Below are 18166 nucleotides of genomic sequence, written 5' to 3'. Positions count from 1 at the left end.
TTCCTTAAATATTTTTCAGGTGAGACGAGAGTATGACCTCTTGTTGCTGCTGCCAACAAAGATCTCAGTTAATGCCAAGTGTGGTGCTATGTGTAGACACTTATCCATTGATAAATGACAGAGACCTAAATCATTCCACATAGGTCATGGAAGGAAAAGAAATCATTAAATAAAAGTGGCTTCGCTCAGTGCCAACCTGGGAAGAGTTCAAACCAAAGACAAGAGGTGTCAAAGACTCTATATTTCATTGTCCATTATCTATGAGTCAGGGTTTCAACATAAAATTGTTTTTCTCTTCAGGACTGACAGCTTCAAAGGACCTCGGGAGAAGGATGCCATGACCACATTTGGCAGCATTCAATAAAACAGCTTGGCAAAACACAAACTGTTTATCTGAAAGAAGGGTCTACTTACTTGACACCAGCTGAGAAGCTCACCACAGGGAAAAAAAGTCCATCCGTGTTGAAGTTCTCAAACATTCCTTGCACAGGCTGCCCATTAATGCGGAAAGAAATGCTGGGCGCCCCTAAATCCAAGCAGCAGCTGACCACGTCCTCAGATGCTAACAAATGCTGATTGACAGATGCCACTGCTCTGGGCACTCGACCTAATAAGCAGGCATTCACAGAAAGACAAGTTTTTGACTTTGAAACTATATTTGCAAAGACTTATGTGATTTTTGGGGTGGCATTTCAAAGCTCATTGTTTTCTTCTGAACTGAAAATATAACCTTGCTTAAAATAAAAGAACTTCCCCAAATGACCTTGCTCCTTCATTTCTCTTCCATACGCTTCTAATTTAATAGGCAAACAAATGAGATGTATGATCAAAGCTCATAAATTAGAGAACAATGCTTAAACAAAGCAAACATCCACAGCTGGAAATTATGTCCTTCTATTTTGGCCTACACATTCTGACATGTACACACTTCATGAAGTTCAAGTAATTGTTTATCTTCTGTTCTTGCCTTATTCCATTATTTGTCAAAGAACAGTAATCATTAATTATTCTGTTTATTTTATAAATGCTTTGCGGGAGGTTACTGTATTTTTATTATTGCATAGCTTTTCTTGTAAAAACCAATGTGAGATGTTGAAATGAAGAACAGTATAGAAATTTAATAAATAAATATAGATCATGGTGCTCTTGCGGAAAGAGCTACGGTATTCTGTAACAAAACATAGCATATAAATAAGACTTCAACTAACTGTAAGAAAAAGAGTATTAATGTTTCAGTAATATGCATTGAACATCCTCATCAGGCATGAATAGTATATTTCTATTCATACAAGAAGTTCAAAACTTCAGTATAATGCCACTTCATTCTGTATTGTCTACGTCCCATAATCTTCTACAGGGATTTCTGAATTCTAAATTGAGGCTATATATCAAATATATTATTCTGCTCGCATGAATGTTACTAATTATAGTAAAAGCAAAAATGTATTTTTGAATTACGGCTTGGAGAGCACAGTCTTATACAAAGAAAACTCATTATCTCCCTTCCTGTTATTCAATTTCAAATAGCATGCACTTTTAAAATGCTCAATTTTCCATTTGATTTAACACAACAAAGGAGTTCTCCTATACAACTCCCCTGAATATAAATTGGGTTTGCATGTGGAATGTAAACACAGCTCTTGAGTAAAACAAAACAAAAGGGGAAAAAACCTAGCCTAACACATTTTAAAGGTTCCACGTCCAATGTTCAGGTCATATTCTGAGTGGACCAATTTAAATCAATGAACTGACATTGGATATCACTTTAATTCTTTTGTGCCTGCTGCTAGCTTACTGTCACCATTAATCTATTACTCAGCACTTGGCATTTGAAGAGCTAAAGAGGTGCTTTTAAGAGGGCCAACATGTTTCATTAAAAAAAATTCTCCCTACTTTGAGAACATTAACATTGTTTGCTCCTGTTCAGAGTTTTAAGTTAGTTCTCACCAGACCATAGATGAAGTCCATCAAAGCCATATGAGTATAGGTCATCACCAACACCGTTGCCTCCCCATCCTTCCCCACCTCCAGGATAAGGAGCATAGCCTAAAGCTGAGGCCCAGCCAACCCGTAGATGTGTAGGTTTTGCCGTCAAAAATGGATCTACTTGATCAATTATTAGTTCAAAGTACCATTTCTTATATTGTGCTGAGCCATCAGCAATTCCAAGAAATATGTTTGGCCTCATACTAAAAGAGAACAGAGAACAAAGAGTGTGTAAAATGCACAGTATTATGTCATCTTTGGATTCCCACATTGGGGAAAACCTTAATAATTATGAATAGTATATTTATCCAGATTAAATTAAAAATAGTAGAGAAATCATATAAGAAAAAACTGTTTCAGAGTTACCTAACAGGCAACAGACAGACACAGAAAATAGAAAAAATAAAAGCTTTCGGTAATGCACATAATTTTAATAATAATATCGTTGTTCGTAGGGTAAGCAGTTTTGTGCTTGGGGTACTCAACTAAAAGTTTGAAAAATGCAGAAGACAATGTGGTGCAGCTGATATAATGCTGGTTTTGTATTCACCAGGCCCATGATCAAATACCTGCCCCACCATCATGTTCACTGGATACTTTTAGTCAAGTCACCACTTCTTAGCTTCCTCTTCCATAAAGTGTCATTGTCAGGATACAACGTAAGTGACCCTGATCCACTGAGATAAGAGTACAAAGAAATCTGAGGCTGCTGTGGTACACTTAAATATTTAGTGTATTACTAAATACTGTATAAAGGTAAAGGGACCCCTGACCATTAGGTCCAGTTGTGACAGACTCTGGGATTGCGGAGCTCATCTCGCTTTATTGGCTGAGGGAGCCGGCGTACAGCTTCTGGGTCATGTGGCCAGCATGACTAAGCCGCTTCTGGTGAACCAGAGCAGCACACGGAAACGCCGTTTACCTTCCCACCGGAGCGTACCTATTTATCTACTTGCACTTTGAGGTGCTTTTGAACTGCTAGGTTGGCAGGAGCAGGGACCGAGCAACGGGAGCTCACCCCGTCACGGGGATTCAAACCGCCGACCTTCTGATTGGCAAGTCCTAGGCTCTGTGGTTTAACCCACAGCGCCACCCGTGTCCCAAAAATACTGTATACTGTATTACTAAATAACTATATACTGTAGACATACAGTATAACCCACCTTCCATCATGGAACCCAAAGCAATATACATATTGGTTCCCAGGCAGGCACTCATCCAGCCACTGACCAGACACAGACTTGTACAGCTTCAGCAAGGTGGTAGTCTCATATGTGACATCAATGGACTATGTGTCATTCATACAGGGGAAAATCCCTTTGAGCTGTGAAAACATGCTCAGGATCACACTGCACATTAGGAGCAGTTAGCATGATGAGATGAACCCTGACCTACATAGGCATTGCTGATGCCTCTTACCAGGAGAGTGCAAAGGCAAGACAACAAAAAGGCTGGGACTGTTATAGAGACCTTTCATTAGGTAAAATCTAATAAAGAACACACAGTCACATGCCACCGATCCTACCTTGTCACATCATTCACAAGCCGCGTTTGCAAGAGCAGATCTCTTCGAGGAAGGAGATTGTCACAGATTAAGTTCTGATTAGCGCGCACCGCTACTCCATTACAAAGACAAAGAGAACAAAGCACATCGAGAACCTGGAAGACATTATTAGAAGCTAGCCTTGCTACATTCAGTACATGACACAACACTGGCTCAAGGTCTTATAACTTATAATTTTAATTCTAAGGGAAACAATCTGAAACAATCGACCACTTTGAACATCAAAATAAACCATGGTTTACCATGTCACAAAGGAGCCACAGTGAGACTTAGGCTCTTGTGCTCCTCTTCCCCTCCACTAGCAAAAACGGTTTCTGTGTTGATTAAATCCAGCTGAGCATTTCATTTGCTGGTTTTAGACAAAATGACAAGCTGTGATTAATCAAAGGGGAAGTGAAAGCTTCCAAACTCATCCTGGTGGTTGGAGTGAAGGAAATGGGGCTGTGGAGCGTGTGGGTGCAGGATGAGGAAAGTGGGCAGGACCTGGAAGTGGAAACGAGCCAGTGGACGAAGAGACACCCATTTATAAATCAGGTATCAGATCCATAAATGTGTGCCCTCTCCTCTTGGATCTCCCTTCCCTAGAGAAAATTATTTCTTCCACTTTACCGTAGTAGAATAGTTCATTAGCCAAGGCAGTAACTAAAAGTGAACAGGATTTTCACTTAAATCAGGAACTGAAGTGTGGTTTTGTACTGAATTTCAGGTCCTTGGCTGAAGGTCTCTACAAACTGCTTAACATTTGTAATGGGCGAGGGGATTTGCTCCCATGGCTGTAATAATTCAGGGACTGTAACCGTGGCAATCAGCACACATCCCCTGAAACCAGAATGTAGACAGGAGAGCATTATGTCTGCATTGGCTCAATGTTTGCTTGTAGTGCACTAGAACATTATCTAAGGAATTAAGGTTTAGCATAAACAGAGAAACGTATCTATATTTTGAATTCACACTTGTACTTTGTTTGTAAACGTACAGGCTTTCATTATGTGGTTGCTTCTTTTTTTAACACAATATACGGGAGATATTATAAAGACCCATGTGTTTCGTCTGCAGGTTAATGACACATCTTGCTTTTGCCAAGCATACCTTATGGTTGCGCCCATGCTTATCCAGCAGCGAGATGATAGACTTGATATGGCCTTCTTCTATCAAATTTAAAGCCTCTGGGCTTTCAATCAGGATGCAGTGCAACACCTCCAAAATACCTGTATGAATGCCACAGGCACACACATCATCTTAACATCTTAAGGAGACAGTGTACTGAACAAAATTCAAAGACTGAAGAAAATAACATCTTAAGGCAAAGGAAGAAAATACCTCCACATTCTTAGTCTATTATCTCTCTAGCCTATTAAGAATGAAGTTACTGAAATAGGCTTTGGGGACAAGAAAAAATATTTAACTTAGCTCTCAGTTTTCAAAAAGCAATAAATTACTAAACACACAATATAGGGGGAATATAAATACTTCTATTCAAATAGTGTCTTTATCAGAAAGCAGCAAAGTCATAAATGAAGAACAAGGTTCAATTGGAGGCCGCTTTTGAAACTGATCCATTAATACGGGTTGCATTTTGCACTTCAGAAAACATAAAATGTCCACATTTAAGATATATAACCTTGCTATTTAAATACGTTGAATGAGTATGTAACCACAGATATTTATTAATTCACATTTTCTATGTAGAATTGTAGATTAACTAATAAATACTCAGTACAATTGAAACCAATATCTTTAAATACAGTCAGAGTCGTCAGCGGTCTTTTCAGAGGCTATCAGAAGGAATAATAGCACATTGGCAAGTCACAGGTATGAGTAGAGCAGGGAGGGGCAGAAAAGTATCCTATTGAAATATATTATCTGCATGAAACCACTCTGAGTCAATAGCAGATTATCTGAAGCATGTATGATACTCTATAGACATTGTAAAAATGGCCTGTAGACTGTATACACACATTAAAACTGATAGCTGATTTATATAAAATAAAACATCTTACCTGAGGAAGATTCTAGTCTATCTAATTTACTAATTAGCCAATCAAGATTATTTGAAAACTGAGCACAATTATTTCTGTTACCACGAATGAGAGCAGCTGAAAGAAAAATGTGAGATGAACGGTCAATTCTGAGTTGAAATGCTTTAGAGGTATTTAAAAAAAAGACTGTCATCTCTCTACCAAATGCCTGCAGGAATTTCACTACCTAACCAGTTATAATTAACATGACTTATAGAACAATGCTGTGGGCATATAAGCTCCACTGAGTTCAGTGACTATGGGCCTAAGTGGATAAGGAATGGTAATGGTTTATTGGAGCATTCCAATATTAAAGTCCCAGTAGGTATCAAAAGTTACTGACACTGGATAACCATTTGATATCATTGAGCCATCACTTATAGATCTGACAAACTAAACGTACTTATATACTGCTTACATTGCCTGATGTCTAATGCACAATTTTCATATAAACATTGATAACAGAAAACACTGTAAGCTCTTCCAGTCCTCAATAAATAGCAAGAATAACAGCAATTTTTGAAATTGCTGTTGGCATTACAAATGTATTTTTAGATTAAGTGGGAAAGGGACTTCTCAGTGAGGGAGACTGGGCCACAGCACTGATCCAGTACAGCTACGTTATTTTTTACCGCTATATGTCATAGCCTTATAGACAATAGTTTATCATACACACATACACACACACACACACACACACACACACACACAACCAGTACTAATTAACAGTTTAAATAAAGCCAAGATCTTTGCTATGATGGGGAGAGGACACTTCTAAAGCTGCCTCTAATTTTCTCACATATCCTAGTGGGAGGATTTTCCACAGCTGCAGGGAGGCTGACAGAATGCTGAAAAGTGGCCCTTAAGTCCACCCACTAATTTAAAGGCACTATAGAATACATAATTATTATTCTGCAGCAGCAGCATCTGTACATGGAAAGGTCAGTAGTCTTCAGAAGGCTGAGATAAACAAGGGAACTTAATCACTGCTCCACAATAGTCTGCTATCTATCATAGCCACGACTGATGGAAAACTTCAGTGTGAGGATGGTGGCAGTACTGCCCAGGAAAATATCACCAGAATTAAAGTGGAAACAGGGCATTAAGTGTTTTTGATTTCCTAATGAGCAGGCACACCCCATTATGGTCTTGTGGGTTTTCTTATAATTTGGGTGCAGGAGCCTTCAGTTGTTTTCATCTCCCTTCCTTGACTCTCTCTATAGACAGGTTAATTCTTTTGGAATCTTACAAGAAAGGGACGCTTTCCCAATAAAACATAGGAATAGCCCAGTGATTTGTGAAACAGGCTCTTCGAGACGCAAAACTACATTACAATATCTTTAATTACATGTTAGAATAATTAGGATCTGAGAAACAAGCTTGTGGGCCATTTCTGAAATGAAGATTATGAAGCTCTTCATATTGCGTTGAATGTATTTGTATCAAACTGTCAGTTAGCGCCTCTGCGCCATATAGCATACATCAACATAAAGTAAATAATATACGTAGGTTATTATTCTACCATAAGACCCCTGATGGATCAGACCCATCTAATGAGACAGCCTGTGTCCCATACTAGCCAACTAAATTATTATGGGAAGTCCACAAGCAGCGCTCTTTCTTTCTTTCTTTCTTTCTTTCTTTCTCTCTCTCTCACTCTCTTTTTCTCCAGCTGCAGAACTCACCTAGCAATTTGTAAAGAAGGTTCAGAATTTCTTTCCATGCCGCACCATTTTCTTCTCTACCAATCCCTGTAAAGTGAGCAGTGCTATAGTAGACGTTTAAACGATCAATGCAGTTCAAGACCAGTGCCAGCATCCCCTGTAAAGACATCAGATAAAAAAATGTGTGCATATGCAAAAATTTATTCCTTCGTGTTTAAAATGCATTTCAAGTACAATATGGAGCTTAAAAAAATTACTGGGTATATATGATTCTTCCCTTTCTCAAAGTAACATACCCAACGGTGACCTGAATTGGGAAGACTTGTGTATGCCATTTATAGTGCCACATATAACCTTTCCTATATTGCTAATGGCAGCTCAGTGCATGTTAAATAAAGGAAAGAGTGCAGGAGGAACAGCTAATCATCTACACGTGGCTGATTTTCAGCAAAGAAAAAGATGCCAGAGGGTCAGATCACAGATCTTTGACATCCACACCATACATTTTTAAAGCATTATTATACTGTGTTAACAGTCATAGAGAATTCTGGTAACTACAGTTTGTTAGGGTGCTGGGAATTGTAGCTCTGTGAGGTCATCACCCTTAATGAACTACAAGTTCCCAGAATTTCCCAGTAATGGTATAATAGTGTTTTAAAAGACTGGTGGGGATGTAGCCAGTGTCTCATTTGGCCCCCACTGGCCTACTCCTTGTATGCAGTGACATATAGTGGCCCTGTTTCATGCTCCCAGGCTGAGAGCTCATCCACATTTCCCCTTGTCCTGTACCTAGAAAGCATGGGTCCAAGCAGTTTTGCCTTTGCCCTACCATTTCCCCCTGGAAAGCCCACTGTTTAGCACTAAATCAGAACAAATGGGAATCCATAGAAAAGCTGGTGGCTGTTTGTTCTGATTCAGTGCTAAACCGTGTGTTTTCCTGGGGGAAAGCCAAGGGATAAATGGAAGTGTAGATGAGTCCTTAGAAAATGAGCAGCCTGAACATAAGGAGCAAGATTATTTCATTGCTCTGTAGTAACCATGCTTGGTTCTTCTGGGTAATGGCCAGGGGCATTATAAGCAGTACATATGAGCAGTCAAGGGCTGCCAAGACAGGGAGGAGGACGTTGAAAGAGGTCCATTGTGTCTATGATGATCACATCCTACGTGACAGATGGAGCATGACCAACCACCTTTTTATGATTTCCATATTGGTTAATCTGAACTATAAATGGACTCTACGCAACACAAATTTTTTTTTTAAAAAAAATCTTGCTAATCACTATTTAAAGGTCAATATTCCACTGTGGGAGGCAGTGGAAGACAGGAGTGCCTGGAGTGCTCTGGTCCATGGGGTCACGAAGAGTCGGACACGACTAAACAACAACAAATTCTGTAAGTTAAGTATTTTCACCCTAATTTTATAAAGTACCTTTTTGCTGAACTATTAGAAATCTCAGAACAATTAAGTAATGAGGCATATTAAGAATTTGTGTTAAATAAAACACTTTAACCTTAGATGGTGTTGGACAGAAGCGCTCTCCCTTTTTGTGTGCCTCCGTTTTGCTTTGTTAATTGTCCCTCCCATTGACATCAGTGGAAAGAGGAATTACTATATCGGTTCCAGGTCTTTCTGTTGAGATTTAGAATCAGAGTGAGCATTTTCCTCTAAGGATGTATTAAGATCCCTGCTGGATCAAGCAAAATGCCCATCTAGTCAAGCGTTTTGTTCTCACAGTGGCCAACCAGGTGCCTCACAAGTAGGACATGAGCACAACAGCACTCTCCACACTTATTTCCCCAGCAACTGGTATTCAGAGGCTTACTATCTTTGAAACTGCAGGTAGTATGCAGACACCATGGCCAGCAGCCATCTATAGTCCTATTCTCCAGGAATCTGTATAATCCCCTGTTCAAGCCATCCAAGCTGCTGGCCATCGTTACAACTTGGGGTAGTGAATTCCACAGCTGAACTATGTGTTTAACTCTGCAAGGGTGAATAAACGTAGTAGGATGGTCTGTCCCCAGAGGTCAAATACCCCTGGGGTATTTTCCAGCTTCTACAGCTGATATTCTTGTTGAAGCCTTGGTTGATCTGCAGAGATGACTTGATCATTTGACAGGATTGCAGTAAAAACACTCTGAAGCTTTTCTAACCTCTTCCTTGAATAGATTCTGTCTGTTCTTGAGTGAACGAAGCTTGTTTTGTTTATCTTCATGTTCTAACTCTTCTTCTGGAGGCAGAAAATATGTTATCAAGTCTTGCAGAGTCTGCAGGACCTCTTCAATAGGCAGAGTGATAGGAGTTGAAGTTCTGTTGTTTCCACTAAGAATCAATAGGCAATATAAGTAAATTAGGATCAATCATGATCAGTACTAACCAAAACAATCATAATTATAACATTGTTTCAGTTTTTAAGTATAGCTCCTCTTTCACCCAGAGTATTAGGTACTACCTGGTCCAGAAATGGATAGTCTAAAAAAGGAGAGTGTAACTTTCATATGGGATGGTTGACCAGAGACTCAGGCACCAGTGAAGCACCTCACCACCCTTCAGAAAAATGTGATTTATATCAGGGATCATTACATTCAAAATACAAAGACAAGGGGGCAAAATGGATTATAGCATGGTGAAAAGGATGGACCCTCAAGCACAATTCATTTGGGTGGAAAAAAGATTGCCTAAAGCATCTCTCTTACATGTGTTAATAAGCTTACCAGTGCCAGGATGTTTGTATTATTAGCAGCACTGTCTTGCTCACTGTAATTATTTAGCTTTAAAGTAATGACCACTGTCCGTCCCTTTTGCGTTTTAATTACCAGTCTGACCCCACTCCTCTATATCTGCCCCAGCCATGTGAATCTATGCAAGTGAATTTATGATTACATGTCATGTATCCATGAAAGTTTATACACCATAATCAGTTTGTTCACTTTTAAGGTGCCACACATTATTATTTTTAATTCTGTCTACTTCAAAGTAACTTGTAACTCAAATCTGTGGACAGAGACACTGAAAGTCTTCAAGCTGGGGTAACTATTATAGTGTTTGTACAACACTATCGATACACATTGTGCTTTGCAGAATAAGCAAAAAAAAGTGTTAAGTCTCCGTGTGGCTAAGTTCCCCACAGGAACTTGATGGCACAGTCAATTCCTGCAAAAAGCAACCAGTAACTGCTCATCAGTTCACCCCTTCTGAATTGGCTGCATGACAGAGTTTCCCTATGGGCAGCTCAATCACACAATCCATCCCTGCCGAAAGCAGTTTTGCCAACCCTAGCTGTGGGGCTTAGGAAGTGCTGCTTAAGGGACTTTTGACAGGTGGGCAGGACAAAACCTCGGCCAATCATTTGATGTCACAATGACATCATTCCCTGTTCAGGGAAGTTTTTAATGTGTGATATTTTAGTGTATTTTTGGTTTCTATGGAAGCCGCCCAGAGTGGCTGGGGAAACCCAGCCAGATGGGCAGGGTACAAATAATAAATTATTATTATTATTATTATTATTATTATTATTATTATTATTATTATTTACAGGGGTGGTGGTCCCATCTATCTGTCCAAGATGTCCCATGGGGTGGAACCGATGAGGATCTGGCCCACTGGGCCAAAAAGTTTCATCACCCCTGTTCTAAAGTCAGAGTGGGAAGAAAACAGAGAGAAGAAACAAGAGATGAATAGGAGCAAACAGAATTATGCAGACGTCACTGTGGAACAGCATTACCGCTGAGATGGTGTGCTATACCTTATAAACTGACTAAATAATCTTGTTGTGTTGCGAATGATTCGAGCAGCCTGGGATTCTTCATGTTGACACCGTTGTAATGTGAGACCATCATCCATGTGTCCTTCTTGGTGTAATATAACCTATAATAATCAAAATGACACAGTGAGCATATTTTGTCCTTCATGCTCTTAAGTGCAATGTACCTTGCTAAAGGAATGATAAACTGATGTTATGAGGGAGGATGGGGAATGACTAGTACCAGTCTTGATACAGATTCATACAATATAACATCCATATGATATTAAATAATACGGATAATATATTTAGCTTGAACACCAAATAGCAAGTTGGAATGGTTAGTTGAGAAAAGTGGGGAAACTGAGAAAAACTAAGTCGTTCTCCATGCCTTAGAGCAGGCATGGCCAAACAGGCATGGACTACAGTTCCCATCATCCCTGACCACTGGTCCTGTTAGCTAGGGATGATGGGAGTTGTAGTCCCAAAAGAGCTAGAGGGCCAAGTTTGGCCATGCCTGGCTTAGAGGAATGGAAACAAGCTGTGAGAATCTTCCTGTTGTGCAATGACTTAATACAACATTTCCATATTTATTAAACTTCAGTTCATTGTAATGTCCAAACAGGTAAATAATGGCTTGAGAAATCCCTCTAAACCAGCACCCAATCATTGTTTACAATCCTAGTTTGAAGGGATTTTTCAAACCACAGTTTCCAAAAATCAAAAAGCACACTAAACAATTATTTTACCGACTGGGAAGTTTCCTATTAATCTGGGCATGAGCAAGTTGGCTCATTCCTGATATTCCAAACCATAGTCAGAGAGTATAGTGTCTGAATGTAGCCAAAATGTTGATCAGGGCAGTATCTTAGATCTAAAGCCTACGATCTTCATTCCAAAATTTACAGTAAATTAAAAATGAGATACAGTCATATACATCCACAAAATAAAGAATAATATACTATTTCAGTTGTTTTAATAACTGAGATGTGTCTCAGAAGACAGAACAAAGCATTTTCTTTCCCTGTTTCCACTTGGTATTTTAAGATCTAACGCCTCTGGTAAAAAGAAAGAGAGGAATGAGTGGGAGTTCCAAACACAGTTTCAAAACCAACTTACAATGCTGAAGGAAACGAGGCAGCTGCTGCTCATGGACTCTTTAGGAAGGCTCAGCTGTGCACATGAAATTCGTTGAACATTTGTCAAGGATTTCTACAGAAGGGAGCCCATGGGTGCATGCTGATGCACAGAGGCACATACTTAAATTGCACTGAAATCAAATATTTTGATCCTGGCACCATGCTAGTAACACGCAGAAGGCCAAGTACAGATACTACATCAATACAAGCATGTTAGGAGACAAGTGGACCCAGCACCCGAAAGCTCCACCTGCAAAATCCCCTGCTGTGTAACAGCTCTACAGTGCAGCAGAACCACAAAGGGAACTCCCTGCATCTCACATTTGGGCATGCAGCCACATGGGTCCCTGGGCATTCGTGCACGCAGACACCTTGCTGCTGGAGCACTTATCAAAACATAAAAATGGTGAACATATTCACCACATCTTAAAGGCTTATATTTCTCCAATCCTTATCTCCAAAGAATTATGGCATTATTCAACATCTTTAATTTGGATGAGTGTATCTTAGAAAAGAAAAGAAAAGAAAACAAAGCACAATACAATATTTACCTTTCTTTTTAGTGGTCCTAAACGAGTTGTTTTAGCATCCTGTGCTTTGTAAGTGAGCCACAAAGTGCTGGTTACATGTTGCACAAAACAAACAGAATCACCGTACTTTATTTCAGGAACTCCCATGCCATCTATGTCACGTTTGTGAGCAGAATCCAGTTTTTCCTTTATGTCACAGAAGAAGAAAAAACAAGGAGGGGCTTAGATGAACATAAGGAACACATAATCTGGAAGGCACAAGCATTTTAAAATCTAGGATATTTCACAACTTCACAAACGAAAGCATAAAAAGGCAAAGTGCATTTTTTATCATTGCTGAAGAATACATTGGAGTAAGCATGCATTAGATTAGATTGTGAACTAGAAATGTATGGAGGACAGTCACACACTTCTGAATTAAGCAGGAAACACAGTGTCCCAAGTGTCATGTGACATTCAGAGATTTGATTGATAATTGCCCAAGTTGACACACAACTAAAAGTGACTATAACTATGGAAATCATTTCTGCAACATGCTGGATGTTATTTAAAAGCCATTTAATGTTAGCAGTATAGAAATGAACAGTGGGAACAAGAGTATTTTTTCCTCAGTGTATGATTCATTCTGAAGAACAGGAATTACTTAATAAAACCCTTCTCCTTCCTGGTCTCTGCAGTTAAAGGGAGCAGTCTAGGGAGAGACTGTGATGTTCAAGTCCTGTTTAAATCAGTAGGGCATAAGCAGTTATTTGTGTGTCAATGATCCATTGATTTCTACTGGACCAAGGCACAGCTACTTTTTGCTAAATTGCACTCAAAAGGTTGAATTAAATGGTTGCATGAATAGAACACAGCTTGCATAATTGATCTTCCCCTCCACTCGCTCTGAGGCCCCTGAAAAGCCTCCCTTGAGGCATGGTTCCCACTCCTGAACATTGTGGACTGGCCAAAAGAACCTTGCATAAGCAGAGCTGAGGGAAAGAGGGATCATTGTGTGAGTTGCCTTCAACACATGTCATCAGTTACTTGATACAACCCAAAGGCAATTCTACCCAAAGGCAATTGTGTGAGTGAAAAAAAAGGGGGAGATTAAGCTTTTCTGGAAAAAGAAATGCATTACAAAAGAAGACAATTTAATAATTGTTGTCTTAATTCTCTTTTTCACTTGAGTGGATTATAGCTGTCACATTTCATTGTCAATTTAAGACTAAGGAGATAACACTGTCATGCTCAGATAAAATGAAATGAAATTTCACTATATTCCTTAGGGATGCTGTTATACTATGCCATCACAAGCTATTGGAGATTGCTGTGTGAATGTTTGCAGTCAGAACAAAAATATTAAGAATATTTGCAAAGATTACAAAACTCTGTCTGAAGTGAAGTGGAATATTTTCCATGTCACATTTTGAAAGTTAAGTGATTTTTTGCTTCTTCTGAGCACTCGGCACAGAGTACAATTACACTGGCTCCTCATTACGAAGTCAATCAAACATACTTTAAAGCATATTTTAAATCTGACATGCCAAAAGCTGTGCCCGTTATCATGCTGACCTCCCTGCTGCCTTGTCCCTCTGCCTCTTGACATCAACCTCCATGTTGGGCAGTGAGGTAAACAATGCTGCCAAGCCTTACAGTTGCACATCATAGATATTTATCACCCCAGTCCTTCACAGGAGGTTCATGAAGGAAAGCAGGTCACTTAGCTGGCCAGATAGGTCAACAGTTCACTATTAGTGGCCATCACTTGTTACAAACAGTGTATTACAGAGGCAGATCAAGTCTTGTGCTTTCCATTTTTCTTTTGGTCAGCTTTCAACATTTTTATTATTTCTTGTAAGAAAGCAAAAGCTGTTTTTTAAATCCCTTTGGGCACTACCCACCAATGTGGCTGTGGGAAGCCTCTGTGAATGCAAGGTCCACCCCAAAGATTATAAATATAGGGATGTGATGTCCCAATTTAAAGAGAAAAAGGAGAACAAATCTGAGAGGGGTTGAAGATGACCCTCCCCCCCGCCTATGGTTTCCATTTCTGCTGCCCGATTCCAAATCCCCCTTTCCCCTCAGTAAATTTTGACCATTGGCATTATGGCCTTTTTGAAGTGGTTATGGGGTAGTGTTTATTTAGATAAAATGTGAAGATTTTTGTAACCATTTGATGTAGAAAACTGACTTACTTTTGATGCTCTAAAGCAAAAGGAAGTTGATTTTGTGTCAGCTTTTTCTTTGTCTAACAAGACAAGACCCAGGTCTTCTGTTAGGGCCAAAAACTGCCCTGTTGTAATATGTCGAAGGCGAAAAGGCTGGCCCCAGCGGATGTTACTTCCACTCCAGCTAAAAAATAGATTGAAAATATTAATTTCATGGTCTGAGTCAGTCGGAATGAAGATATTTATGCCATGATCCAGTAATAATTACACAGTTTTAGCACCCACAGATTGCTATGAGAGAATTAAATGCATGTTTAACTCACTAAAATAAAAATGTTTAACTCTGCTGAATCTCATTTCAAACCGAGTTCTTCCTCAGGGGCACTCTTGTACAATCAATATCACCTGCTCTATTTACACGGTTGAAAATTAATTCAAATGCATTTTTTTTGTGCATGTCTCCTGCCTTCCCACTTTTTCTTAGATCTTAATTCAAAAACTGAAATGCCTTATTGTTCATAGTTTATCTACTTTTACCCTAATGGTAATACTGATTTCATTTATTATTAAATATCAATTCAGTAAATAACATGAAAGTGTTTAACCCTGCCATTTAACAAGACAGAACCAACAACAGAAGCTCTGTTTCCAATTATTTTAGCAGAGAGATAACACATTTTTTGTTTGTTTAAATTACCTTATCCGAAGGGGTTCAACTCTCCACAGTGACCTAGCACGGACACCAGCTCCCCCTGCTTCAAAAAACAACCGCCTGCAAAAAAGGTATTTTTATTTCAAAAAAATTAGATTTTACAAAGATTTTACATTCACTTATGGACACCTATATTCCAATTTCAGTTGAATCAATGGGACTGAGATGAGTCTGGGAGAAATGCTGAGGCAGTTTGGCTCGGTTCCCTAACCAGCTGTCTGGAATTAAGCCCAGGTGTCCTGAAGAATTGCAGGAGTGGAAAAAGAAAGGTGTGGGACAAGCTGTTTCTGCTTCATAAGCAGCCAAGAACACTGAGGTAGGGGGACAGAAGGATCAAGCAGATGAAAACTGTGTGAGAGTAAAAACGGCAGTTATAAATACTGAGCAAGGTAGAGTTGGTATGTAGGAGAGAGTGGGGATGCGGGTGGCGCTGTGGTCTAAACCACTAAGCCTAGGGCTTGCCAATCAGAAGGTTGGCGGTTCGAATCCCCGCGACACGGTGAGCTCCCATTGCTCGGTCCCTGCTCCTGCCAACCTAGCAGTTCAAAAGCACGTCAAAGTGCAAGTAGATAAATAGGTACCGCTCCAGTGGGAAGGTAAACGGTGTTTCCGTGCACTGCTCTGGTTCGCCAGAAGTGGCTTAGTCATGCTGGCCACATGACCCAGAAGCTGTACGCTGGCTCCCTTGGCCAGTAAAGCGAGATGAGCGCTGCAACCCCAGAGTCGTTCGTGACTGGACTTAACTGTCAGGGGTCTTTTACCTTTTACCTTCTTTTTTTTTTAGGAGGGATTAGGGAGAGCCAGTGTGGTGTAGTGGTTAAGAGCGGTAGATCCGTAATCTGGGGAACCGGGTTCGTGTCTCTGCTCCTCCACATGCAGCTGCTGGGTGACCTTGGGCTAGTCACACTTCTCTGAAGTCTCTCAGCCCCACTCACCTCACAGAGTGTTTGTTGTGGGGGAGGAAGGGAAAGGAGAATGTTAGCCGCTTTGAGACTCCTTAGGGTAGTGATAAAGTGGGATATCAAATCCAAACTCTTCTTCTTCTTCTTCCTTGAGGCACCCCTATGATCTGTGAAGAGCCACTTCTGAACCCAAGAGGCCCAAGTCATGTCCTCTCTAACAAAAGAACGGCCTGAGGGCACTCTTAAGTGTTATGGTTTTGTGGCCTCTCAAACCACTACACCCTATTTGTGAGCACAGAAATTGGGAGAACCATTTCAACAAAGTTCTCTAGAAGAAGGAAAAATACATACCAAGGGTCACCATTAGCAGTAGAACCGCATTGTTCATACTCTCCTACCTACCTCAAAAACCTCTGCATTAAAAATCATGTGGAACTACTCTGATACTTTTAATACCAAGGATGTGTATGTTAGAGCACTGGAAGCAGAATTTTGAGCTACAGCTGCTAGAAATCAGTAGGTATAATTTACCTCAAACAAGAAAACATTGAGTTTACACTTAATGGTTGTGATTTGATTGATTGATTTGTTTGATTGTATTTCTATGCTGCTTTTCGTGCAAATGAGTTTCAAAGTGGCGTACAAACAAATAACAATAATGTAATAGAACACCACAAATACAACATAAATCATATAATGAGCAAACTATACAACACTGTTAACAAATCAGCAACTAAAAATCAGCTAGACATCACAATTACAACAAAAGTTTTATTATATGATTTACAAATCAATATGACATTTAGAATCTATAAAACAATATTAACACCATTAACAAAATAGCAACTAAAAAAGGAAGGTAAGCGCTCTTAAGTTCATAAGCACTGTGCAGATGTCCTATTGGACTAGGCAACATGCAACCAAGTTTAGCAAGAGGTAGGACTACAATCTAATAAACTGAAACCTGTTACTAATGCCTGCTGTAAAGAATAAACATTACAAAAGCAGCATCTCTGTTCTAGCACCAGGTGCATGCATCTCAATAGTCCTAAAAGCCCCACACTCAGGGACATGATGGCAGAATGTCTCCATTCTCTCTCCCCTTAGGAAGTATGCTGGTCTAGCAGCCGTCCTGATACAGATACAATAGCAGCAATGCCTGCCTGGAGATAGAACGAGGCTCTTAACTTTGAAAAATATGGCATTTACTGCTGAGCAAATGTGTTTGGGGTATGAGTCATTTTTACGTTCCTTAATGCAACGTATACCTGGACAAAATCATAGCATCTTATCTTTCTAGTGAGTTGTAAATATGCCTACGGCACTATGACAATTCTTCCTTTTTTTCTCTGCATCCAGCCTGAATAGTACTGCAAGGATATAACTGCAGTGAAAATCTGGCACATTTTCCATGCACTGGGCAAAAACAGCAGATATTTTGGAGTGCTGCTGAACAAGCACTCTCTCTCTCCCCCCCCCACTCACCCTCTCCCTCTCTAACTATGAAGGCACTTTGGGATTTTCAGCAATAAAACAATGTGAAATTTAAAATGGAAAGTGTATTAAATATACATCATAACTCACTTGTGTGGTGAATCATTCTGTTCTGCAGATGGAATTGTTAAACACTCATCATGGCCGTGAAACAAACGTAATACATGCCCACCGAGTAAGTATCCTAGAAAAGAACAATATTCCTCATTAATTTTGGCAGAATAATAAGTAACAGGTGCCTGGGAATCTTAAAATCTGAAAGCA

General features: G+C 39.7%; 1 protein-coding gene across 1 annotated transcript in view; it reads right to left on the bottom strand.

The window, feature by feature from the left end:
* Nucleotides 1–18166, bottom strand: part of RYR3 (ryanodine receptor 3) — a 263782-nt gene that overhangs the window by 152700 nt on the left and 92916 nt on the right. Inside the window, exons 8-19 of the mRNA XM_080996165.1 lie at nt 17993–18086; nt 15492–15566; nt 14822–14978; nt 12666–12830; nt 10979–11100; nt 9387–9555; nt 7254–7389; nt 5551–5646; nt 4640–4758; nt 3512–3645; nt 1948–2189; nt 415–607 (exon numbers count right to left, since the gene is read on the bottom strand). Coding sequence (XP_080852291.1) covers nt 415–607; nt 1948–2189; nt 3512–3645; nt 4640–4758; nt 5551–5646; nt 7254–7389; nt 9387–9555; nt 10979–11100; nt 12666–12830; nt 14822–14978; nt 15492–15566; nt 17993–18086 — 1702 coding nt within the window. The remainder of the gene's footprint in view (nt 1–414; nt 608–1947; nt 2190–3511; nt 3646–4639; nt 4759–5550; nt 5647–7253; nt 7390–9386; nt 9556–10978; nt 11101–12665; nt 12831–14821; nt 14979–15491; nt 15567–17992; nt 18087–18166) is intronic.

Source organism: Podarcis pityusensis, assembly GCF_964106645.2.
Source record: "Podarcis pityusensis genome assembly, chromosome: 1".
Classification (NCBI taxonomy): Eukaryota; Metazoa; Chordata; class Lepidosauria; order Squamata; family Lacertidae; genus Podarcis; species Podarcis pityusensis.
This window is presented reverse-complemented; position numbering and strand designations above follow the sequence as displayed.